Source organism: Mirounga leonina, unplaced genomic scaffold, assembly GCF_011800145.1.
Source record: "Mirounga leonina isolate KUSES-001 unplaced genomic scaffold, KU_Mleo_1.0 Mir_174, whole genome shotgun sequence".
Classification (NCBI taxonomy): Eukaryota; Metazoa; Chordata; class Mammalia; order Carnivora; family Phocidae; genus Mirounga; species Mirounga leonina.
Genome location: NW_023270451.1, coordinates 81664039 through 81690516, shown reverse-complemented (window position 1 = coordinate 81690516; position 26478 = coordinate 81664039). Strand labels below are relative to the sequence as shown.

General features: G+C 38.0%; 1 protein-coding gene across 1 annotated transcript in view; it reads right to left on the bottom strand.

The window, feature by feature from the left end:
- Positions 1-26478, bottom strand: part of CNTNAP2 (contactin associated protein 2) — a 1539511-nt gene that overhangs the window by 1497621 nt on the left and 15412 nt on the right. The window contains exons 2-3 of the mRNA XM_035021319.1: positions 19942-20067; positions 19125-19222 (exon numbers count right to left, since the gene is read on the bottom strand). Of these exons, the coding sequence (XP_034877210.1) occupies positions 19125-19222; positions 19942-19982 (139 nt within the window). The 5' untranslated portion in view covers positions 19983-20067. The remainder of the gene's footprint in view (positions 1-19124; positions 19223-19941; positions 20068-26478) is intronic.

Genomic DNA, 26478 nt, shown 5'->3' with positions numbered 1-26478 from the left:
ATTCTTCCAATACAGTAAACTAGAGGAAAGAAAATATTATTAAGAAAATCATAAGGAAAATACATTTATAGTACCATACAGTATTTATCCAAAAAAATCCCATGTATAAGTGGACCCGTGTAGTTCACACCCATGCTGTTCATCGAAAGACTAGGTTAAGTAAACAACTATTTTGGATGTCTTCGATGTTATGAGAATAGGTGGTAGTTTAGGGAATGCCTGGCAGGTATCCTGAATGTAGGCAGTTTTGTGGCTTAGTGAGTAGATTTCCACCTACAGTTTGCAGAAGTGCTCTTGCCAGAGGCTGTGAACAACCGCATAAAATATTTAATATATAAAGTACCATCATTTTGGTCTGTGGATTAGTGGCCATTGGGGGTATGAAATTAATTTACCCAAATCTTTCTGAAAGTTTAATATTTCTCTTAAAGAACAGTACTATTCTTGATCACCATAATTCCACATATTAAACACTACTAGTGTTTAGATGTGCCTTCTTTGTATATACAACTTGATAACTAGATTGTTAATATGTTTGGATGATTATCTTGAGAGATTTTGATGATTCTCATAACATTTTAAAATAGAGATTTAAGAATAATACAATGAAATAAAATATCATATAGTACGTTTCTTGATAACATTGATCTATACTCAATTGATTTAAAAGACTTATTTATAAGTCAATTAATAGTCTTGTTACATTCTTAAGGGTGATACTCGGTAGTGTGCTGGAGCCAACTCATATCAGTGATTGCATGATGCTAAATTTTCAGGAATCCGCAAGCCAGGTGTTAAATGTATTCATCATTAGAAATTACATAGTACTTTTATGCATGTCCTTCAGCTTAATTACATCTATCATATCTCTGTGTGGAGATACCATGTGATGATGTGTCACCGAACATCTCTTCTCAGCCCCAGCGTCAGTAAAATCACATCGGTAATTAGAAATCCGCCATGGTGGGAGTGTTCACACTATAGAAATCAGAAAACATTACAAAATGGCACTTTTAAATTTGGGGGGAAAGAGCCAGTTGTTAAACATTTACCAGAATACTATGGTCTTTTATGCATAACATATCCTCTCCTCATTTACTAGAATGGATAGATCAGAGGTGAAAACACCAAAATGCAGAGGATTCATTATTGAAGTTATTTTAAAGTATCTTGAACCACTAATGACTAGAAAAAAGTGGGTATAAAATTCTCTTCATAGCTAATTATTTCTATAAGAGGAACTCACTTTTTATATCCATTGTTTACAAAACAGCTTCTAGAATTCAGGTGATTTTTAAGTTGCTGAGACAAAAATGAAATAAAACAAAACAAAAAACAAGGTTAATGCATTACCTCCAGCATGTCGGTATGCCAATAATCGTGTGTGTGTGTATGTGTAAAATGCTAGTCAGAAAGTAAATTATAAAGGGGTGCCTCGGTGGCTCAGTCAGTTAACGGCAGGCTTTTGATTTCAGCTGAGGTCATGATCTTGGGGTCCTGGGATCCAGGGGAGTCTGAAGATTCTCTCCCTCTCCTCCCCAACTTGTACACACTCTCTCACTTTCTCTCTAAAAATAAATAAATAAATCGTAAAAAAAAATAAATTATATGATAGACAAATAGAGGTGCAAACTACGAACAGCTCTATGAAAGCCCAGAAGAATGGATTATGTATCCAGGTGAGGCTGGAAAAGCCAGGAAGACTTCACATAAGAAGTGACACTTAAGATAGGTTGTTAGAATAAACAAAATTTCAAAAGGGGAAAAAAGAAGGGAAAGGCATTACAAATGAGAAATAGCATAAGTAGAGATACAGAGAAGAAGAAATGTAGAGGAACCAGTTGACTGTGATTTTTTTCATTCAATCTAAAATTACTAAGCACCTACCACATGCAAGACATTGATCTTTGCGAGGAAATCAGGGAACCTGTATGCCGAGGTGGCCGAGGGGGTGGTAGTGAGGATTGGCAGATAAGGCTCTACATGTAGACTGAAGTCAGACTTTAAAAGGTGTTGAATATTACTCAGCCATAAAAAAGGATTAGATCATGCCATCTGAGATGACATGGGTGGACTTAGAGGATATTATGTTAAGTGAAATAAGTTAGATAGGGAACGACAAATACCATATGATTCCATTCATAGAATCTAAACAAAACACATGAATAAACAAACAAAAAGCAGAATCAGAACCATAAATACAGAGAACAAATGGATGGTTGCCAGAGGGGAGGTGTTGGGGGGGGTTGGGCAAAATGTGTGCAGGGGAGGGAGACACAGCCTCCAGATATGGGATGAATAAGTCACTGGAATAAAAGGTGTAGCATAAGGAATATAGTCAATGACACGTAATGGAGATGTAATGGGACCATTGGTTGCTATGCTTCTGCTGAACACAGCATAATGTATAAATTTGTCATATCACTAAGTTGTATACCTAAAACTAATGTAACATTGTGTGTCAACTATACTCAAAAAAAAGGGGAGGAAGGGGGCAGTGCCTGGGTGTATCTGTCAGTTAATCGTCTTACTCTTGATTTCAGCTCAGGCCATGATCTGAGTCGTGAGACTGAGCCCTGAGTTGGGCTCTGTGCTGGGTGTGGAGCCTGCTTGGGATTCTCTCTCTCCCTCTGTCCCTCTCCTCACTCATGTTGGCTCTCTCTCTCTAAAGAAATAAAATCTTAAAAAAAAAAAAAAGGTGTTGAATACCTTTGTTTTAAAAGCATAATAATAGAGCTTTGACTCAAAGAACAGAATCAGGTTTCTCCTTTCAGATGCAAAACTTACATTTAAATGTTTTTCTTCTTAATTCAACCCTACATTCTGACTCCTCCTCTCCATCCTTAACAAGGGAGCCCCAGAAACCTGAAGGGCTTATTCCATACTAACCTGATATGTAATGCAGCTGCTGACTTCCCAACTGCATTCTGGTTACTAATGGCCTGGCCTAATTTAGGGCTGTCCCCATGGATACATTTTTTTAAATTAATTGACTACAGATCAATGTCATCAAGACACACTGATATGCTATTAAGTTCATCAATATTATTTCTGAAAACTCTGTTTTAAAGTGTTGTAAGAATCATCAAAATACGTCCAATCATCTAACTAAGAAGTTGTAGGAATGTACCAAGAAGGCACAAGAAGGGAGAAAGATTCTGAGGGCACCACCAGTCAGAGACCAACACCCAACACATCCACGTCCATGGGCACCAAATATGCCCATGCCAATGAGGGAGGAAGATGAAGCTGGAGGTTTTGATCTACATCAGGCAGCAGTCCTGGTCTGGGTTGGAAAGGATATCTTTGTTCTAAATGGCAGACTGAGCCTTCTCACACAACTTGGGGGATTGGTTTTTGAGCTTGAGGTTGAAATCCCCCCTTGGTCCCTGTCCCCAACAAACTTTCTGCACCAGAATGTAGGACTTTGGAGGATTTTGTTCATTTTTAATTTTTTTTTCATGTACTAGCAGTCATCTCTGGAATGGCTGAGTTCTTGGGAACTGGAGCAACACATGGCTTGTGCATATGGTACCAAGACCCAGGCACACAACCGGCAAACACAGCAGCTCTTCTATAGACTCTGGCAGCCAGCAGGAAAGCAAACAGCCGTGCAGGGCCTGGTACCACCTAGTCCAAAGACAGGAGTGCAAGCACTAACCAAATATCTATGGGGAAACTCTCCCATGCCAGCCCTGTCCAGATCGTCTGTGAGCCCCTTGTTTTTCTGTTTTCTGGAGACTATTCTCTCATGGATATTCTCCTCCTGGGCACCCATCTCATCCCAGCTGCTACAGGGATCCCCAGCCCAGAATGAACTTTCTCTGCAGGAACCTGGGAGGCATCCAAGCCACAAAGATTTTCCATCCTGCTGAATAACATTGGCACTGGCTTCCTTTTCCCATCCAGACTGCACAATAGCTGGGTTTGAGCTGGCACCATTGACCGAAGCAGGCACCGTGGGCTCAGAACCGGCCACTTCCTTCTCTCCACCATGGCAAATGTTGGGAGGAGATGAAAAATGATTCTATTTTTTTTTCTTTTTTGGCTTCGACCACTGATGGATGGTGGTACCATGAATGAATGCCGAGACTACTGGAGGAGAAGGGTGAGTTTAATTTGGGGCAGATTAAGTCTCAGGTGAACTCAGAACCTCTACGAGCAAAGATTAGCAGAGAAAATGCAGACTTGGGACTGAAAAGAGAAGACAGGGCTGGAATTATGGATTGGGGCATTTTATTTATTGATGATAGGTTATGCTGTGAGATGTCATTGACATCACCCAAGGGCCAGCTGAAGAGTAAGAACACAAGGGGGCCTGTACCTGGGGGGCAGTTAGGCATCAATATGGCACTGCAAAAGAGGAGCCAATGAAGAAGCCCAAGGCAACACAGTCATAAATGTTGAAGAAAGATGGAAGCAGTGCTTCTTCTACCTAAGAAAGTAAATGTAAAAAGCACGCTAATGGTTCTCTATCCTACGCACCGACACTCATATGTGGCAGCCAAATAAGAGAGTCTGATGAAGATTTTACAAAGAGAATGCCAAAATACCACATCTGTTTCCACAGTTAGATATTCTCAGCCATCCTCTCAATTATTTTAGACATCTTGATAGCCAACGACATAGTTTAAGCTACATATTCACAGCCTATTTTTAACCTTTAAAAGTCACAAAGAGTGGCTTTGAAGAATCTATAGTTTTGTTTCTGTGGTCAAGGCCTCATAGCATGGGAGTACCATCCTTTGGAGTAAGATGGTGGAGTGTTATTGTATTCATTAATTAAACAAATACTTTCATATTCTAGGACCTTTGATAGGAACCGTGGTAAAATGAAAGGCAGACAGGCAACGTCATTACCATTAGGGGGCTTACAGACTAGTTGGGGAGATAAACATTTGTCAAATAATATTACAAATGTTACAAACTGTGTTTTATGAATAATAATGAGGCATCATAAGAGTGTAAAGCAGGCATCCCTGAAAAATAAGAAGTTCTAAATGAAAAACAGAAGTGAACTGGTGAAGTTAAAAACACTACTTGTAGAAGGAACAACCTGTGTTAGGACTCTGGACGGCCTTCTAGAGATTGAAGGAAAAAGAAAAAAAGGTCAATATAGCTAGAACACAGAACAAGAAGACATGGAGGTGAAGGGAGTCAGAGAGCCAGGCAGGTGTCAAATCCCATAAGCACTGCTCTCCTTTCTTCCTGGCACACAGCTAAAATGAATTCCTCAGTCTTATTTGTGGTTAGACACAGCCCTGACATTGAGCTCTGGCCAAAGCGAAAATGGGTGAAAATGAGTGAAAATGGCACATGTTTCTTCTAGAATTGGCCCACACAAATCCTTTCTCATGTGATGTTCCATTCTTTACCTTCTTTATCTTCCACCTGGATACAAAGGAACTCAGAGAGAATTTTGGTTCCCCGTGTAGACCACGAACACATATTCAAATTTCATTTGAGTGAGAAATAAACATACATTGCATGTGTTCCATTATAGAACTTAGGACTTTTTTTTTTAATAGCAGCTAGTGTTGTCTTAATTGACATACCTGCTTTGTATGATGAGTATACCTCTATCCACTACCAATTGCATTTTTTTTTTTAAAGATTTTATTTATTTATTCATGAGAGACAGAGAGAGAGACAGAGGCAGAGCGAGAAGCAGGCTCCCCGCGGAGCAGGGAGCCCGATGCGGAACTCGATCTCAGGACCCTGGGATCATGACCTGAGCCAAAGGCAGATGCTTAACCGACTGAGCCACCCAGGCGTCCCAACCAATTGCATTTCTAGAGAAACAATGATTATATGGCTAAAAAAGAAAAGAAAAACATTCCAATGGCTTTATAAAAAGGAAATGGGAGGGCTTGAGAGTATATGAACTAAAGTAACAGGAGATACTGAAGAAAAGATTCTGTGGTAATCAAATAGGGATGCAGAGGAAGGAAGACATTGAATAAGGTGACCATCGTGATGGTAAATTGCATGTGTCACCTTGACTGGACTAAGGGTCCCCCAGATAGCTGGTAAAACATTATTTCTGGGTATGTCTGTGAGAGTGTTTCTGAGAGAGATTAGCATTAGAATCCATAGACTAAGTAAAAAAGATCCCCATCTCCAATGGGTGAGCATCAACTAATTCCTTGAGGGCCTGAAGAACACAAATGCAGAGGAAGAATGAATTTGCTCTCCCTGCCTGAGACATTCATCTCCTGCTCTCAGACATTGGCACTCCTAGCTCTGCAGCCTTTGGATTCAGACAAGAACTTACACCTTTGGCTCCCTTTGTTTTCAGACTTTTAGGTTTTGATGGAAACTACATCACTGGCTCTTCCGGGCCTCAGGTTGCAGATGGCATATTGTAGGATTTCTCAGTCTCCAGAATCATGTGAGCCAATCCCCATAATACATTTCTTTCCAGATGTCACTATATACCCTTTTGGTTGTGTTTCTCTAGAGACTAATACACTGACCTCTAAGAATTATGGTGAAATGATATTTTATAATTGAACTATGAAGAGGTCAGTATTGTAGATAATTACAAATTCTTAAATCCAGCAACTAAAACATATGGCTTCATGTCAGTTTCTATAAAAAAAAAACAAAACAAAAAAAACAAAAAAACCCTCACATTATTGTTGGTTCAAAATTACATAAAAATATATTTAAAAATTATATATCCACATACAGATGCATAGATACATGTACCTGTACTCATACATATAAATAAACACTTGTAGGAATTTTCTTTTGGTTAAAAATGTACTTCAGGGAATATATCTTATAATGAATAAAAGGACAGTTTAAAATGTTTTTGTCTTTCTACTCATGAAGATGTAATTCTTGGTATTCCAAAACTCAAGTAGGGTAATTAAAAAAAGTTCCAAACTTACAAAGTGTAGAATGAGTGTTGCACTCTTATAATTACCTACTCTAAACTCATACATTTAAGATGTATGTGGTCTTTCCATACATCTTTAAAAATTTCAGAAAAATTCAGAAATATTTGAGTCCATCCTTAATCAACCTGTAATAAATTATATAGGCACCCCAAAGTCTGCCTATCGAAAATATCTAGAGGTAGAGACAGTGTGTAGGTTATATCTGGGTCCCTAGAGCACTCTCTAGAGCACCTTAAACTAAGATTAGGCTTAAGATAAAGCAATTATTTTGTAATGCCATTAATAATTACATACATAGATATGGTGTGTGTGTATATCTAATACATGTAATATTATATATAATTAGTGTTCTCCAGAGAAAGTTAACTAACATATAGAGAGAGATAGAGAGAGATAGAGCTATAGATATAGATATATAGATATACACATATCTGGTTGTTTTTACTTTCAAATACGTGCTTGTTAAATCACAGTACTAAAATGTTATTAGGGCAGTTAGCAAACTTCACACCTGATAGGTGATGATGTGGGGTTACTCAGGTATGGACAATCACATACAGCGGTAGTCCAACATGGGCTGTACATTAGGTCTCTAGAGATCACAGGGATGGTCCTCTCAGGGAGTCCCCATGCCTCAACATTTCACTGAACTAGCAGGATTGCATTAGGTTAATAAAAGATATTTTGTGGGAGGTTGTAAAAATGCTTCATAAAATGCTATGTTAGCAGAGAAAAGGAGATTAGATCATGGGCAAAGCATGTATTTACAACACAAAATAATGGTTTGGAAACCAGTGTTAAGTGCAGTTTGGTCACTTCAAGGACCTGTGATGAAAGATTGAGAAGCTGATGGCAGTTCATACATGGAAGGATGTCTCCTCTGACAATCAGATGAACTAATTAATCAGCATTTAACCCTGCTGGATCTTATCTAGCCTGACTGTTAATATGCATTATTATTTTGCCAGCAAGGGCACGATCTCTTTAAAAATAATTGTCAGGGTTATTTTTGCTATGACCAAAGTCCTATTTTGACATACGATAGAATTTTTTTTTAAAGCAACAAGAAGAATGCCACAATCATTCTTAAATACATCCTATTGAATACATTGGTACCACAGTTTCGCTTTTTGTTTTGTTTTGTTTTGTTTTTTTGTAAACTCATTCACTGCTCTTTATTTAAAATTTTGCATTTTACACATGGTGAAAATTAACTGTTTCTTCCAGTTTGCTTTTTGCTGCCACAAGATTTGATCACCAAAAAAGGCGTGAATGACAGAATGCTCCACACCAACCACCCCTTTCCTGGCCCCCGTGTACACATCCTGCCTTTTTGTATACCATTTATCATATCATATGGAGGTTAACCATTAGATATAAATATTTTCTACTAGGCTGTCAACTCTTTGGGGTAGAAAACTTATTTTTCTCCTTTCTATATTCCCATGCACACGCACACCCTCATGCACATGCACACGCTCACGTTCATGCTCGCCTTTCCTGTCTTTGCCAAAACACAGCATCATGTCTTAGGAGATGCTATTTTCTACTGGTACTCTGTATGTTAGATTAGTGGGTGGATGTGTAACTTGGCGGGGCACAATTTCCAGGCCTTTGATAATTTGTCAATTTCACCCCTCATTCTCAACTCTGAATTCCTAAAATAACTTGGCATTAGAAGAATAATGCATCAAAGGCCTATCCACGGAATCAGTTTGCCTTTTTAGATAAACACCTTATTTAACATTGCATGTTTTAAAGCGTTTGCACAAATTCCTCATTTCATTCTTGTACCTCATTTAAGATTCAAGCGTTAAAACATGTGGTTGAGGGTAGGGAAAAGACACTAAGATAGGTATTGGGCTAGGAATCTCATTACCACTGAAATATTTTGATCTAGTACGCAGACTAACATCAGGTCAGATGGGCCCTGTTCTCTGGCTTCACTTTTTGGTGGGAAAGATTTGCAACCCAAGATGAGGTGAATTCTAGTTATTACTTAGATGTTTAATCAGTAGCCCACCATTCTTCCCAAATCAAATTCTGTTTTTTTCAGGGTCTTCCTTTCTTTCACACAGTGATTCCAGGGCAAACCTCCAGCTCTAAAAGTGACCCCGATTAGACAAAGGCTAATCCCCTAAACTTTGCAATATTTTGTTTATGAACATTAGTCAGTGTTAAACCAGGGCTTTCCCCAACCAGAGAGATGGCTTCAGAAATGGGCATGTGACTATGAAAACAATATGAATGATCCTCAAAAAAACAAAAATAGAACTACGATAGGATCCAGCAATTCCCCTTTGGGACTACATATTTTTAAGTGAAGACACTAACTTGAAAAGATATCTGCACCCCCATGTTTACAGAAGCATTATTTATAATAGCCAAGACGTAGAAATGACCTAAGTGTCCATCAATAGATGAATGGATAAAGAAGTTGTGAAATACACGCACACACACACGTACACACGCATGCACACACACATACATACACACTCACATACGCATAATAGATTATTCAGCCATAAAAAAATGAGAAAAATCTTAATCCTACCATTTGCCTTTTTGGAAGATGGATGGACCTTGAGGGCATTATACTAGGAGAAATAAGTCAAGACAGAGACAGACAAATACTGTATGATCTCACTGATGTATAGAATCTAAAAAAGAAAAAAAAAAAACAAAAAACGAACAACTCCTAGAAAAAGAGATCAGATTTGTGGTTACCAGAGCTAGCGGGGGGATTGGAAGAAGGTAGTCAAAAGACACAAACCAGCAGTTACAAGATAACTAAGTACTAGGCGTGTAATGCACAGCATGATGATATGAGCTAACGCTGCTATGTCATCTAGATGAAACTTAAGAGAGTAAATCCTAAGAGTGCTCATCACAAGGGGAAAAGATTCTTTTTTATTTTGCTTTCTCTTTCTATCATACTGATATGAGATGATGCATGCTATCTAAACTAATTGTGGTGATCATTTCACCACATACTATATGTAAGTCAAACCATTATGCAATACACCTTAAACTTATAAAGTGACGTATGCCAATTCTGTCTCAATAACACTGGGGGAAAATGGGCATATGGTCTAAATCAGGCCATTTAAACACAGAGAAGTCTGGGCGCAGGGACAGCTTCTAGCAAAAGAAGCTTCCTTATTATGACATAGTGCTTCTGCTCTCTATTCCGGATGAGGTGGTGTGAGGATGTGCGACCAGATTTCTGTTACTAGCCATTATGAAGGAGGCACCTGAAGACAAAGCCAGCACATGAAGGAATGTACCACTACAGGACAGGAAGCGGTATTCCCAGCCCCTCTTCCAAATGATGTGAGCAAATACATTCCCCAACTGTTTCAGCTAGACTTAACTGGGTTTTCTGTTACTTATAGCTGAAGGTACTTTTCTGCTATTTTTACTATGTGTCAGGCTCTCCACCAAGCATTGCCTAACTTAAATTTATTGCAACCCGATGAGTTTGATTATGTGTACTTTACAGATAAGAAGCTCAGGGGTGTTCTGTAACACGATCAGCGTTAACACCGAGGAGCCATAATTTTGAACAAGTGTGTTTTTCTTCACTCCAAAGCATATGAGTGAAGCTGTTTCACTTTGAAAAATAAGAAAACAAAGCCTAACAAATTATTTCAGTCTTCCTCTATCAGTACTTTCATGGTTTATTAATCATTCTGAAATGTTATATCTTACAAAAATGGCTGTGAAAAGTTAGGCAGCTAGGACCAACATTAAACTTGCTCTCTAAGTACAGATTTCTAATCCACCTAGAAATATATATATACATATATATACATATATATATATATGTATATATATAAGGGTCTTCCTACAAAACAGTTGCCTACAAACAGTTGCCTACAAAATAAGCAGAATACAAAAATGCACTCACAAAAAAGGGACCTCAGGCGCCTGGGTGGCTCAGTTGGTTAAGCGACTACCTTCAGCTCAGGTCACGATCCTGGAGTCCCTGGATCGAGTCCCACATCGGGCTCCCTGCTCAGCAGGGAGTCTGCTTCTCCCTCAGACCCTCCCCCCTCTCATGTGCTCTCTGACTCATTCTCTCTCTCTCAAAAAAAAAAAAAAAAGGGACCTCAATGCCGAATCATTACTGTAAAACCAGCTCTCTTGTACCAGGAAAACATTACATAATTGTACATAAATATAGCTCATGATACGTATTTTTCTAAATTTAATTTCCAAGGGTTATGTCATTCATAACAAAAAGCAAATATGAGTAAAGCATACGGGCTGAACTCATTCAAAAGTAACACTAAAGGAAATTGATGTTTATGTAAATTACATTATCCTTAAGAATGGAAAAATATGAACATAACAAGAGCCGGATCAATCTTGTCACCTCGATATGAGAACCGATTAAAAATATGTATTTTTTCCTGTTACTTCATAAACATTCTCTTGTTCTGTGGTTTTAGAATAGTTACAGTCATTTGTTAAACAACAAAACCCAAACTTTCTGACGTACCGCCCCTCTGCATACAAGTAATCCGTGTCCTTTCTTTGCTTTCTTCCTAACTTCAGATTCTCATCCTTAACTTCATTCACTCAACACCCAGGCAGGTTACATATTCTCCTCGGGGCTCTAGAATGGCTTTCAGTACAGTGAAGTAATCTAACTGGTAATTCCAAACCATATATATGTCTTCCCTACCCGACTTCTCTTTCTTTTGTGAGATGTTCCTCCTTTTCTTCTGGGACCCCACGCTCTCCCAGGGTTCCCTCCGACCACTGCTTCTTTTCTGTCTACTTTTTCGGATTGCTCTTTTGCCCATCTTTCAGTGACAGGTCCTCCTGGCTATATTCTTAATTTTCTTTAATTCTCATTTGACATGTTCCACCTGAGCAGGGATTCCATGCTTCAGTTATCACCTACATGCAGGTCACGTTACCCTGAGAGCTCCCACATGGTGATCACATTTCAGCAACATACTACAAGGTAACTATGTCCCAGATATTCAAGAGACCCAGATCTCATGTGTCACTTAGTTATCTTGTAATGAGTATTCAATATATATCAAAAGGAGGATATATTTAGTTATTTAGAAAGTTAAAAAAAAAAAGGCAAGACGATCAATTCCTTTTTTTCTTTTTAGATATAGTAAAAGTTCATTCTGCATTATTCTCAGACCCAATTATATTATGTTTGGTAAAATCTGTGAAAAAAAGAAATGCATTCAGAACAATCTGGTCTCTGCAATGCTGGGGAAAATCTTAGCCCACATTATTTTCATACCTCTGTGCTGTTCCTCACTCTGGATAAGGTATTCTAGAGTTGCCCATGTAAGAAACACCTCGATCACAAATCAGCACCTGCAATTCCAAGTGTCTGCCCCTGTGACTTTCAAATCGAGGCTCATGTTATAAATCACTATTTACTTTCTTTCCCAGTAGCATCTTAATATCTATTGCACGTCTCTTATGATCAGCAGTTACAGCATTCTCCAGGATGATAACCTATGTCTTTGGGGTGTCTTCCAAGACTGCTCACAGTGAATTTAAATGATGACATAACCTCTATTTTAAGTCAGGTCATCCCTAAGTGTCCTCTAGAGAAAACCGATCTGGTTGTCTTTGTGTAACTCAGCAACAGAGAGAAACTTAGGTTTATTTATATGGCATGCAAAAGACAAAAAAATGTCAAAATATAACCTCAAGATCTTTGGGGAGTTATAACTGATTTTGCTACGGTGAAATCTTTCCTTGAAGACACCCAATATTAGATCCCTCATGACAGCAGAGGACTGATGCATTAGAGATCCAGGGAAGGCTTGTTTACAGGGGAAAGAAATCTTGTTTCCCTTAGTGCCAGACCATTCTTTCCTTAGTCACTGTTGCCATTGGCATCCTTGCTTTACAGTTATGTATGCACACGAGTGTCCTTTTAGACTGTGAACGCCTCAAAGTCGGAAACAGTTTATATTACCAACTCTTGCCCATCATCTAGGTGCAAAAGTAAAGGAGGCACCGGAAAAAGAGATAGCAAGCTTGAACTGGCCTACTATTATTTGGCTATCTACTTGGAGTCTTACTTCCTCTGTACCTTAGCATTCAATGACAACAAAATAATAATTACATTTAAAAAAACATAAATATTCTCATTTTGAGTTTTAGAAAAAATACTGTCTCAGAGAGAAAAAAATAAAATCAGAAAATTCATACAAATCATTTTCTCTACTAAAAGTAGCCATCAATTTTGCATTTACTGTGATACATCACATTCAACTTTGGCCCTTGAAAACTGTTTTTTAAAGCTATGTTGGAATAATGCACTTGATTTTTTGTGACCTAAATTTTCTCCTTTCCTTCTCAACATGGATCATTTTCAATATTCTATCACCAGTTAAAATATCATTGTTGCCACAAAAATCCCAATTCTAAATCAGATTTATATAATCTTGAAAAAGTTCAGCTGTTGCTATTATAATTTGTCACTGTTTTACTTTTGTTTGTTTTTTTTATAACATTGAAACATTATATATTATTGCAATATAACAAAATAAAAGAAAATATCTTAGGGATGCCAATTACGCCAATGGTATTACCTAGTGGGAAAAGGCATAAAAGTTGCTTTCATTTCTTGTATATAAGATTCTGTAAAAAAAAAAAAAAGTTCTTTCTGTAAACCCACATTTTAGTCACTTAGTAATGAGGGTTTTATAATTCAAAGACAATTTACCATTCTGAAATGAGGCCATGTGATGTGTATATTTTGTAACATTGATCACACACAGAAGGTAACATTTGTCAGACAGCCTCTCCTTGGAAGCCTTGAGGTTGCTTACCTTCCAGAATATTACTGATAGTCGTGATTTAGTCATATTGTTCTGAATCAAGTCATATTTGACAGTTCCATCAGCTGAATTAATTTCTCAATTTTCTCTAATGGCCTTTTATTTCTTGGGGGTGATTTTTAGCATATTTTTTGAGGTAAGAGTGTCATTTGGTCGAATGTACACAAACATTCAATTTATTTAACATATATTACTGATTTCCTGCTATTATTCAGTCACTGATCTAGGTAATGGGACTAAAGCTGTGTTTAAGCATACAGAATTTCTTGCCCTCACTGAGATTAATTACATTTTAATAAACCAATCATCAGGGGTGCCTGGGTGGCTCAGTCCTTAAGCGTCTGCCTTCGGCTCAGGTCATGATCTCAGGGTCCTGGGATCGAGCCCCGCGTTGGGCTCCCTGCTCGGCGGGGAGCCTGCTTCTCCCTCTCCCACTCCCCCTGCTTGTGTTCGCTCTCTCGCTGTGTCTCCCTCTGTCAAATAAATAAAATCTTTCAAAAAAACAAAAAACAAAAAAAAAACAAAAAAAAAACCGATCATCACATAACTCTTCAGCAATTCTAAGTTTCCTAAGTATGACCTCAATAGATAAGCATCTTAGGTACTTCTCCATTACAGGTATTTAATAAACCAAACATTAAATATTAAGACAAAGCATAAACTGATGGGGGTACTGGGCAGCAAAGGGGAAAGAATAGAGTAGCAGATAATAGTTTGGGCTTTGCTCCCAGGAGAATTTGGTCTTGCATTCTAATTTTCTTCCTTACTTTGAGACCTTGCTGAGGTATTTACTAAAACTGTCAAGTCATTGGTTTTGTTTTTGCTCTTTATTTTAATAATCCATTTTTTTCAGAGGTGTTTTGGGGATCCTTTAATCATATGAACTATTTTAATTTTTATCATGTAGCAATTACTCGAGGTAATAAGGCTGGTAGAAAGATGGAGTCACCGCCTACTCCCCTCCAAGAACTTTAAAATCTAATTTGAGATGCAAAATTCAATTAAAAAAACCAAAACCACATGAAATTACTATGTTACTTTCTGGGTTTTTTTAGAGAGAGACTGTGTGTGTGAGCATGCGTGAATGGTGGAGCGAGGGGCAGGGAGGGGAGAGAGAATCTCAAGCAGGCTCCTTGCTCAGAGGAGAGCCCCACTCGGGGCTTCATCTCAGGATCCTGAAATCATGACTGAGGTGAAATCAGAGTTGGATGCTTAACTGACTGAGCCACCCAGGCGCTCCTATGTTACTTTCAACATAAAAATCACATAATTTTCATTTTCTAAGTGAAGCATGAAATCAAATGTTATGGATAAATTATCCCTTAAAAATTTTCACTGCTACAAAATTATCCCTATAGATTGATAAATCAGAAAAGCTAAACACTAGTATTTAGTATTTAAACATTAGTATTTAGCACTTTTTATTTTTTATTTATTTTTATTTTTTGTACCGAGCACTTTTTAAATCATTTTAAAAGGAAACATGCCTCAAGGATAGGAAATTTAACTTTTATGAAGTTAAAGAGTGAGGGCCAAGATTGTGATTCTGGAGTCACTTTTGGACGTGCTGCCTTGGTTGGGTCTAAAATTGCAGGATTCTGAGCAGCTATAAACACCAAGTAAGAGCTGGGATACAGGATCAGAAAGAGGTTTGGCAGAACCTGGATTAACAATGAGGGTTATCCTCTGCAATATTACAGACTGAGAAACTTTAAAGCAGGTTGTCATTTTCATGCCAATAAATCCTTTCGCATCATGTAATAATGAAGTAACAGAAATTACATCTTATTTTCCACTCAATGCCATTCATTATTTTTTTTTTTTTTTGGATGCCTCTCAGATTCATGTGAGGGGATCGAATTAAACAGCTTGAGTGTATAGTAATTTTTAGTTTCTCCCTGGCACCAAATCTGTGAGATGATCAATGATGACCGGCATGTCTTTCAATGAGCAAGTCCACAGCAGGTAGTTAACAGCAGCAAAGGGACCACCCGTTTGACTGATTTGAATGCTTAAGTGAAGGTTAAAGCATCTGTTGAATTTGTGGAGCTTTCTGGTGGGTTGCAAACCTATTTACCAAAATGTTAACTTCCCAGTGGGCTGGTGTTTTGGCACACAGAAAGGTCTGAGGTGGTTCATGTTAAGACATTCTCATTAGTCAAGGGGACATGTGTAGGTTGCTAGCTTATCAATACAATCCACCCCTAAGATTTCTAGGAGCTGTTTGCTTATTTATAAATCCTATCATATCTTTCCCTTATAGAGCTCAGCAGGGAATGAGATTTTGAGGAGTAGCTATTTGAAACCAGATACGAATAACCCTTGTTTAGAAAATGCATGAAAAATACAAAGTTCTGAGAGGAAACCAGGTGTTGACTATTTTCCCAAATGAAATATCTCAAGACCTGGAATTTCTCTGTTGGATCAAACATGCAATGAAATCATCTAGAAAAATCAATTTCATACCATCATAGCCAGTGTTTTTCAAAACCAGCTAGAATATGTATTTAGTAGGTAAGCAAATAAACTCCAAGTAAAACAGTTTAGCCATAATTTGGGGGACACAAATCTCAAGGGCAAGGTCATCTGCTATACATAGTTGAAGGTCATTTAAAGGGTTTTCCCACATGGAAAGTGATAGGAAACATCCTCTTGGAACTAGAAATGATTGAAAGGAGAGTTTAAGGAGAAAAGATAAAAAAAGAAAATCTGACTACATCTTGATTACTAGAGGTCTATAGTGAGAAGCAAAGCCACAGCTCGAAATATGCCGCACATTGCCGAGTATGAGTTTTGGAGTTTACATCTGTGTGCTTACCATTTAAAGGTTGCACGATACGGAGCATGATATTTCACTTCTCTAAATCTTAAAAATTCTTATTTATAAAGTGGAGATAAAAATGATATTTAGGGAATATCTACGTAACAGAGCACATAAAATATGTCTAGCTGTAGTTAAGTATTCAATAACCAGGTAGTAATAGTAGAAACAAAATCTAAACACATTGAATACATTTCACCTCCTACAGAATTCCTTAAAAAGTAGCATGATACTACTTAAAACAATTAAGGACCTCATTTGCAAAATTAATCTTATATGGATTCTTATGCATCTTATTTAAGGTTGTGTTTTTCTGAGCAGAGGATAAACGACACACATTTGTCTAGGATGCAAGTGGGGGATCCCAGCAACAAATACCATATAATGAGAAATTAAATATTTAATACCTCAACTTTTCTCTGAACAAAAATTAATACAGACTCACTAATTAACACTTGGGAAGGTGGAGATTTAATAGCAGCTCCAGGCAAAACGATTTCACTCAATTAAGACTACACATCTTAAATTGCAATTGTTGGGCTTACTTGCTACGACCTGGAAAATATATTCTAACTTTGAAATATTACACAATGGACAAAAACGTTCTTTTAACACTTTAAAGCGATGCAAAGCATTCAATATTAGAGAAATCAGGTGCAAATAATTTAAAGTATTAAAATAATTAATAACCAGACATAAAAAATGAAAAGCACAATCCACAGAGAATAACCCTATGAGGACGCATGTGCAGCAGGAGCTCCGATCTGGCCTTTCCCCCAGCAGGTGCTGTTCCCATACGCAGCTCTGTGCACGGGTCCCCACCCTTCCCAAGCAGTCCTAAGCAAAACGCAAAAACATTATTGACCTTACTCTTTGCTTTCTGAAGCAGTGAAAAATGAATGCATTCGATATTTACTTGTATTCATTATAATTAAAAATGAAATTAAATATTACTGTGTTCAAACTTTTAGTGCATTTTAAATGAGCAAGGGAAATTGCTTGAGAAATATGGATCTTGTTTAGCCTCCATATAGTTATTCAACCATTTTATCCTTATATGCTAAACTTTTTCTGCATGTTACCCAGACAAAACTCTAGTCTTTTTTTTTAAGTTGAAAATTTTCTGATTTGCTGGGTTTATATTTTGTATTTTGTCAGGAAACAAGTTTTTTTTTTTAATTTTTTTAAAGGATTTTATTCATTTATTTGACAGAGAGAGAGAGAAAGAGAGAGCAAGCACAAGCAGGGGGAGCAGCAGAGGGAGAGGGAGAAGCAGACTCCCTGCTTCCAGAGCAGAGAGCCCAACGTGGCTCAATCCCAGGATCCTGGGATCATGACCTGAGCTGAAGGCAGATGCTTAACCGACTGAGCCACCCAGGCGCCCAGAAAACAAGTTTTAAAACCTCAATTAGATGAAAACTTTGACCTTGTGATAGAAACATTAGATTCTTCAAAATTACTGCCACCAGGATATTCTGTAGTCACAGAAGTCCTTTAAATGTTTAACTTCTTAAAAAGTAGAAATTAAGTTTGCAAAGTCCAGCATACATATCTTTGAAGGCTGTGGTGTATGTTGCCAAATTTATGCAAATCTGTTCATGCAAGGAAGAAGCTCTAAATCTGATCTCTCAGCACAAAAGGTAAAACCTAACCACAGAGGAAGCAGAAGTCACAGCAGATATGCATCTCCTGTCTCCATTCAAATCGTAATAAGCTTCTGTTTTTAACTAGCAAGGGCAGCACGGAATCCACTCTTCATTCCTCCCTTCATTAAATAAAAATGATATAGTGAGAATTTGTTAGTTTAGGGTGATCTAATTCACGTACCAAAGCTAAACAGAACTTGAAATTTACAAAAATAGATGTTGCCAAATGACAAAATTATCAGATATCAGGTAACATTTTTCTGAAATTTGGGAATTCCAAATGAAAGCTTGATTGGAATGGTGTATCCTGTGTTCACGTGGAACCCTCATGATTTGTCATTCCTGCTAAGCTCTCCTTAGTATCTGGAGATTTTATCAATCATTTAAATATAGCATTTTTTTTTCTTCTCTTTCTTTCTTCCTCCCTCCCTCCCTCCTTTCTTTCTTTCTTTTTTCCTTCCTTCCTTCCTTTCCTTCCTTCCTTCCTTTCTTTCTTCAATCATTTAAATGTAGCATTTTTTTCTTTTTTTCTCCTTTCTTCCTTCCTTCTTTTTTTTCCTTCCTTCCTTCCCTCCTTCCTTCCTTCTTTCTTTTATTTTTCTATCAAAATATAGTATTTTATTAAAAAATAATTGTAATGGAGGATTGTTATTTCATTAACTAAATATATGAAACTAGAAAAACTGCCATTATCCACACAGAGAAAAATATAAATGTACTATTTTACAAAGTTGCAACGGTCTGAATGCGTGTGTCCACCAAAAATTCATATGTAGAATCCTAAATGCCCAATGTGACAATCCGAATGCCCAAATATACTCTTAAGAGGTGGAGCCTTTGAGGGGTGCTTAGGTCAGGAGGGTAGAGCCCTCATGAATGGGATTAGTGGTCTTAAAATCTAGATCCCACAGAACTCCCTCACCTTGCAGAGACACAGCAGGAGTCAGAAGTCTGCAGCCCAGAAGGGGGCCCTCACCCGACCATGAAGGCATCCCAATCTCAGTCTTCCAGCTGACAGAACTGTAAGAAATAAATTTCTGTTGTTCATAAATTGCCCAGTCTGTAGTACTTTGCTATAGCGGCCAGGATGGATTAAGGCACAATCCATCTCTAGAACTCCAGAATTTGGGGGCAAGCAAAAGGAGGAATCCTTGCAGGTAAATCCCTCAGAAAAATGCAGAAAAGGTAAGGAGAGATTGGGAGTGGGCCTTCCAAGGACCCAGTGTTCATCTCCCTTTTAAACTAAAATGTAGGAAAAAGTTTTCCCCAACTTCCTGGCCCTGGGGATGTTACAAAACTTACCAGCACTTCTGTCAGAAGGAAACATGGCAAAATGATGAATTACTGCCTAAAGTATCACAATCACAACCACAATCAAGGAGCACGGGCTCTAGGATGTGTAGAAGCAGAGATAAGGAATGCTGACAGACATGTCTGACCTGCCTTGGGGCTCAGAGCAAACACCGCTATGATTTCTGGTGCCCCTGGTCTTCCTAATTTGGCCTGGCCGTGGGCATTGGAAGTTACATTAATCTGAATAGTTTTAGGATATCCATATCATCTATAGAGAGCTTTGAACCCCTAAGGATGTGAAAAATGTTCCCTGGTTGGGAAAATTCTCTCTTTTAAACAGAGCTCTCCCTCCGAAAGCATTGTCTATTGTTTAAAGTCCATTAAATAATGGTTCAGAACGGAAACATAGTGGCAACCTGGAAAGAAAACCCAGGGTATCTTATCACCTTATCACAAGGTAGTCACACGTCTCAAAGGATCCATTCATGATCTCTCCTCTGGGTCCTTTTAGTAACTTAACAAGGTTGTATATTCAGTGACGGTATCCAGTTCTTCACCGTCATCCTTTCCCACTGCAAATTACAAACAGATGTTTGCTGCTTTCAAGCCAGATGTCAGCACATCAGCAGGTGCTGAAGCCTATTTATTTGTACACAGAATGAGCGGCAGCCTGCCTTTTTCTTTTCTTTTGTAAGCCATTTATAGAGATTTAAACCATCCAGTCATTATTTGTGGGTTAAAATGGCACAAAACAAACAGAATTAACATCCATGTGGTTGCTAGAAAGTTGAAGTTTTATAATGTCTTTCTACCAAGTTTAGAAAGTTTTTATTGCCTGAGGGACTTTGATCATAAAATTTCTCTATGTTCCATTCAAACTTTGTTCCCACTGATAACCTATTTCAGTTTCAAAAGTTGACAACCTGGCCTTTTCTACTAGTATTAAAATCCCCACTGATACCTCACTGCTTCGGATAACTTGAATAGATAAATAGGTTATTTTAAATGATATATACTTAAATATACTAAGATAATGATTAGATCCATCCTGTTATTTAATTCTTTAAAATCTCTTTCCAAATAATTATTAATTGATAATTACAAATAAGTATTGACTCAAATGAGTAGGCTTTAAAAAAATTCTTCTGAAATACTAAGGTTTAAATAAAATGTATTACCAAAGTCAAAAGTGAACCGTTTTTTTTTTTTTCTTGAGAGAATAATATTCGTTTTTTTATAAAGTTTTTATACAGGCTGAGGCTATTGGGGTTCTATCTTTTCATGCCTAGCCACTGGCCTTTTGTCAAAACTCATCACTTTCTGAGGCAGGAATGGAGCATGAGAAGGAAACTGGAGGAAAACAATGGGGAAATGAGACAAAGACAGTTTGCAAATGTGCTTGGCACTCTAATGCTTCAAGATAAGTTTTTAGCCCAGAGGTAATAACAACCTCTGATACTGTGGAAAAGTTCACCAACTGGGTCAATAAGCGCGTCATTATTTACTACTCCTATGGCTTTCAAAACAAACAAACAAACAAACAAATAAATAAATAATATAAATTAAATAAGATAAAGTAAAATAAAATTGGGGCATCTGGGTGGCTCAGTCGATTAAGGATGGGACTCTTTTTTTTTTTTTTAAAGATTTTATTTATTTATTTGAGAGAGAGAGAATTAGAGAGAGAGAGAGTACATGAGAGGGCGTAGGGTTAGAAGGAGAAGCAGGCTCCTCGCTGAGCAGGGAGCCGGATGCAGGACTCAATCCCGGGACTCCAGGATCATGACCTGAGCCGAAGGCAGTCGCTTAACCAACTGAGCCACCCAGGCGCCCAAGGATGGGACTCTTGATTTCAGCTCAGGTCATGATCTCAGAGTCCTGGGTTGGAGCCCCGGGGCCTCTGACTCTGTGGGGAGTCTGTTTCAGGATTCTCTCTCTGCCTCCGCCCTTCTTTTTTTGCTCGCTCCATCCTTCATTTGCCCCTGGCACTAACTCCTATTAAAGAAACCATATTTTTGTAGAATATGGTTATGTTATTTTTACCCAAGGTCACATATACCATAGGAAATGAATCAAATGTATTATACCACAGGGAATTCACCACATAAAAGAGTGCCATCCTTTTTTTAACTACTTATGCGTGACTTTGCTTTTTCATTCTGTTTTATCTAAAGTATTTTATTATAGTCTTGACAACCATGATAGCAACATATTATATTTAAAAATTTTATCGAAAATTCCCCGTTTTTGGACAAAGTGATCAGGTGCCCCTCCCACCATGCACTCTGTGTTCTTTGGGATTTCTGTTACCACAGATTCTCAGTGTCACTTCCTCTGGACGTCACTAGGGATTATCAACACAAAAACAACAGAACAAACAACAAACAAATAAAAAGCAGACTTGCTGCTCAAGTGAACTTGGGAAATTCTAGATTAAACAGGCCAGGCTTACACAAGCCTCTGGGCTTCTTGACTTCTCATAAACCATAATATGCTAATGTGAACTTGAATCTTTAAGATTCTAATAGAGCGTTTAGTGTCATTAAATTCAAATAACCAGGGCGCCTGGGTGGCTCAGTCGGTTAAGCGACTGCCTTCGGCTCAGGTCATGATCCTGGAGTCCCTGGATCGAGTCCCGCATCGGGCTTCCTGCTCGGCGGGGAGTCTGCTTCGTCCTCTGGCCCTATCCCCTCTCAGGTGTTCTCTCTCTCTCATTCTCTCTCTCTCAAATAAATAAATAAAATCTTTAAAAAAAAAAAATTCAAATAACCACAGAATTCCAAGGGGTAAATGTTAAATGTACAAATTTATTATGGAAATCATCACCATTTGTTAACTGAGAGATATACCTGCATCAATTGCCAGACACCTTGTAAAAATGTCTAGGTTTCAATATTGATTCTTTTTTCCTTAGTACAGAAAGAAAAAAAAAACCCAACCCCAAACAACTCTGAACGTAAGAAATGAAATGCCATAAACAGATACCCATTATTTAATATAAGATATGGCATTACCTCTACACTCCCCCCGCTAAAAAATTAGAATTGCAAGGCCGAAAAGTTAAAAAATGCCTACTCACTGTAGTCTGTTCTATTTGAGAAAGTCAATTATTACACTAGCCAGTGACTGCTGGTCAGTCAATTATTCCTTGATAATTAAGGAGTAAAGAAGAGAGAGGTGCTGTGTCTACAGACCACTGCACTGAGGCCTCTGAAGATTCAAGATTCACATGGAAATTTTCCCAGTAAGGAGCTGTGCCAATGTGCTTTCAGTGCTGAAACGGAGCAAGGAGACTAGGATAGCTAATCAGAGAGAAGTAAGGAAAACACAATGCTTCTCCTTGCAAAAGTCAGTGAGGTGACTTGCACACCTTGTTATGTCTTTGGAGGGGGAAGAAATATACATGTAGCCCCTGAAATGGGCCTTAGGAGCTCATGCATTTAATTACTGTCATATCCATAGAAAGCTACAGTGACTTTTCATAAAATATTCAAATATAGACTTGTGAGGCCATCTCATTAACAGATCTTGACACTGTCTTGTCAAATAGGAAAATTATAACAATGTAGATAAGGTGACACGTGACACTATCGTATAGGAAATTCATCTGGCCATCTGCTTACCTCAACAGACACGGTGCTTTTCTTTTCTGCAATATCACTCACAAGGAGCAGGAAAAAATGCTTTTTTGTGCTCATCTGTGACCCTGGAAATTGACCGTAAGCTCTGAGTTGTACTACCTGGAATGATACAGTTTCTACTGCATTTATGAAAATAAAAACCATCACATAATTTTCCAAAAAAAAATTACAAAGCCATAGATGTACTGAGCCAATAAGCAGGGTTCTGAGAAGGATTAATTAATTTATACAATTGATTTTTATTTATTTATATATTTTTTAAATTTTATTTATTTATTTGAGAGAGAGAGAACACAAGCAGGCAGAGGGAGAAGCAGGATCCCCGCTGAGCAGAGATCCCAGCTGGGATCATGACCTGAGCCGAAGGCAGCTGCTTAACCAACTGAGCCACCCAGGTGCCCCAGGATTAATTATTTTACCAGGAAATGAACACTAAAATTTTCACAAGGGATTATCAATGAGCAATATATCAGAAATTGGTCTTCCTTTCTTTTGAAAAACTCAAAGCATGCAAGTGTAAAACACACATAAGTGGGTATGAAATAGATAAACAGAAAAATCCCCACAGGGAACCTGGGGTAGAATACTGTTAGTCTAATGCTAGAAGTAAGGGGGTGGGGATAGAGCAGCTTGTTATCTACTTGACTTGGGGGCACTCCTAAGTAAATTATCTCATTTAATCCTAACGGCAACCCCTTGGAGTAAATATAACCACCATATTACCTCCATTTGGTTTAGTAAATTGTTAAGGTCACAGAGCTAGGAACTAGGGAACCAGAATTCTGATCCAAGTCTTTTCTTTTCTTTTCTTTCCTTCCTTCCTTTCTTTTTTCTTTCTTTCTTCCTTCTTTCCTTCCTTCCTTCCTCTCTCTCTTTCTTCTTTCTTTCTTTCTCTTCCTTCCTTCCTCTTTCTTTCATTCTTTCTTTCTTTTCCTTCCTTCCTTCCTTCCTTCCTTCCTTCCTTCCTTCCTTTATCTTTCTTTCTTTCCCTTCCATCCTTCCTTTCTCTCTCTTTCTTTCTCTTCCTTCCTTCCTTTCTCTCTCTTTCATTCATTCTTTCTTTCTTTCCCTTCCTTCCTTCTCTTTCTTTCTCTTTCTTTCTTTTCCTTCCTTCCTTTCTTCCCTTCTTCCTTTCTTGAACCAGAATTCTGATTCTTTCTTTCTTTCCTTTCTTTCTTTCTTAAAAATTTTATTTATTTATTTGAAAGAGAGAGAGAACTAGCGGTGGCGGGGGGGGGGGGAGGTGTGGTGAGAGGGAGAAGGAGACACAGACTCCCTGCCAAGCAGGGAGCCCGATGTGGGGCTCGTTCCCAGGATCCTGATCATGATCTGAGCCAAAAGTAGACTCCCAACCTACTGAGCCACCCAGGCGCCCCTTGAAGCAAATCTCTCTGACTTCAAAACCCAGCCTCCTTCTTTTATAGTATTTGGAAGGCATTTTCCATGTAGTACACTGTCGAGGAGGTGGTCTCTTCCCACTAAAAGTCAGGGGAATCTGTCAAACCTGTCTTTGAGGCAGAAGTAGCAAGATGATGATACTTTGAATCAAGAATTCCAAGGCAGCCTTCACAAGTATGTGGCATAAGAAGAAGGGGATCTCTAACCTCCAGAATTTAGAGCAGAACACAGGAAAGGATACTATTAGAGTTGCAGAAGCACAGCTGATGAAGAACTGTTTTTTGAAATCTGAATGCTGAGCAAGGAAAGACTGATAATCCCACACAATCCATGTATTACTGCCACCAGAAGAAAACTGGTAACTTGCGTTCATCAAGAGGTGGACAAAAATGTCTACCCTCTGAAGGAAATTAGAGGAGAATAACAGAAAAAAGAATGAGGAGAATTGGACAAGAATCCAGCCAGAGATACTTCTTCGTCCCGGTCTGACCAAAGCTTTTATTATGACCCTAATTAGGAACTTTTAAGAGCGGATGATGCATGTTGTTCACTAGTATGTTTTCAGCATTTCATCAATCTTTTGTCATTTATTAGATCTTCTGAAAGCCCGAAGTTGAAGGAAACCATTTGTATCCACTTGGCATGGATGGTTCTACCCAGTGACCTCTGCAGTGAAGATGCTGGTGCCCTGACTGATAGGACAATGTACTGTAGGTCAAAATCTAGGTGCAATTTAGATCCAAGAATGCATATAGTCCTTGAAATTAAATATCTGAAATTAATTTTACATTTCTATATTAGCAAACTTGAAAAATACTTCAGTGTCTGAAAATGTTCCACATTAAAATGCATACCCAACTTAATAAAGCTTCACTAAACAGCATTAATTTAACTATTTAAAACAGTGAAGGTAACAACTTAGTACATTTTCTCATATATCCCTGATAAGAATTAGACTAATCAGGAAAGGAAGTATAATTGGGTAATTTAGTATAAAAATAAAGTTAAACTGAATTATCTCAAGGCATAATCCTACTTGAAAATTTCTTATTACCAAAAGCAATGAAAATAGTTCTTACCCTGTGGTCCAATGATTAAAACTATATATTTTTTTTACTGCTATGCTTTCAAATATAATTAAATTGGTTGATACTCGGTCTAAGTCTGTTTGTTTCAGAAATTTGCTCTGAAAGTACTAAAGTGGTTATTAATTGTTTTTTTCTGACACTTTAAGATAAAAAGAAAAAGAAAAAGATATATAGTATTATGATTATGTGACTTCTTTTTAAAGAACTTTTGCTGAGGAAGAGCATAGTATGCCAAGAATGATACAGAATTGCTTCTTATATTGGCTGGAAAATGTGGTCTAGATGACCAATAAAGTCCCTCACAGAGTCTTATTATCCCAGGATCTGCTATCACTCCTAAATCACTTGTTAAAGAAGTATGGGGGGGGGGTGGGTTGGGGAGGGAGTGTCTTTTCTAAATTTCAGGTCTCTTTCACAATTGCATCGTCTACTGAGAACTGTATAGCATAACTACATCCCATCATTTAAATCAGGAGAGAAATATCTAATGTAGTTGTCTTTAGTTTACTGTTGGTTCCAAATCAGTTGCTTATAAAAGCAGAGAAAGAAGTAACTTTAAAAAGAGAAAATGAGAAAATGAACATCTTGCCATTTGCAACGACGTGGATGGAACTGGAGGGTATTATGCTGAATGAAATAAGTCAGTCAGAGAAAGACATGTATCATATGACCTCATTGATATGAGGAATTCTTAATCTCAGGAAATTAGAGGGTTGCTGGAGTGGTGGGGGGTGGGAGGGACGGGGTAGCTGGGTGATAGACACTGGGGAGGGTATGTGCTATGGTGAGCACTGTGAATTGTGTAAGACTGATGAATCACAGACCTGTACCTCTGAAACAAATAATATGTTAAAAA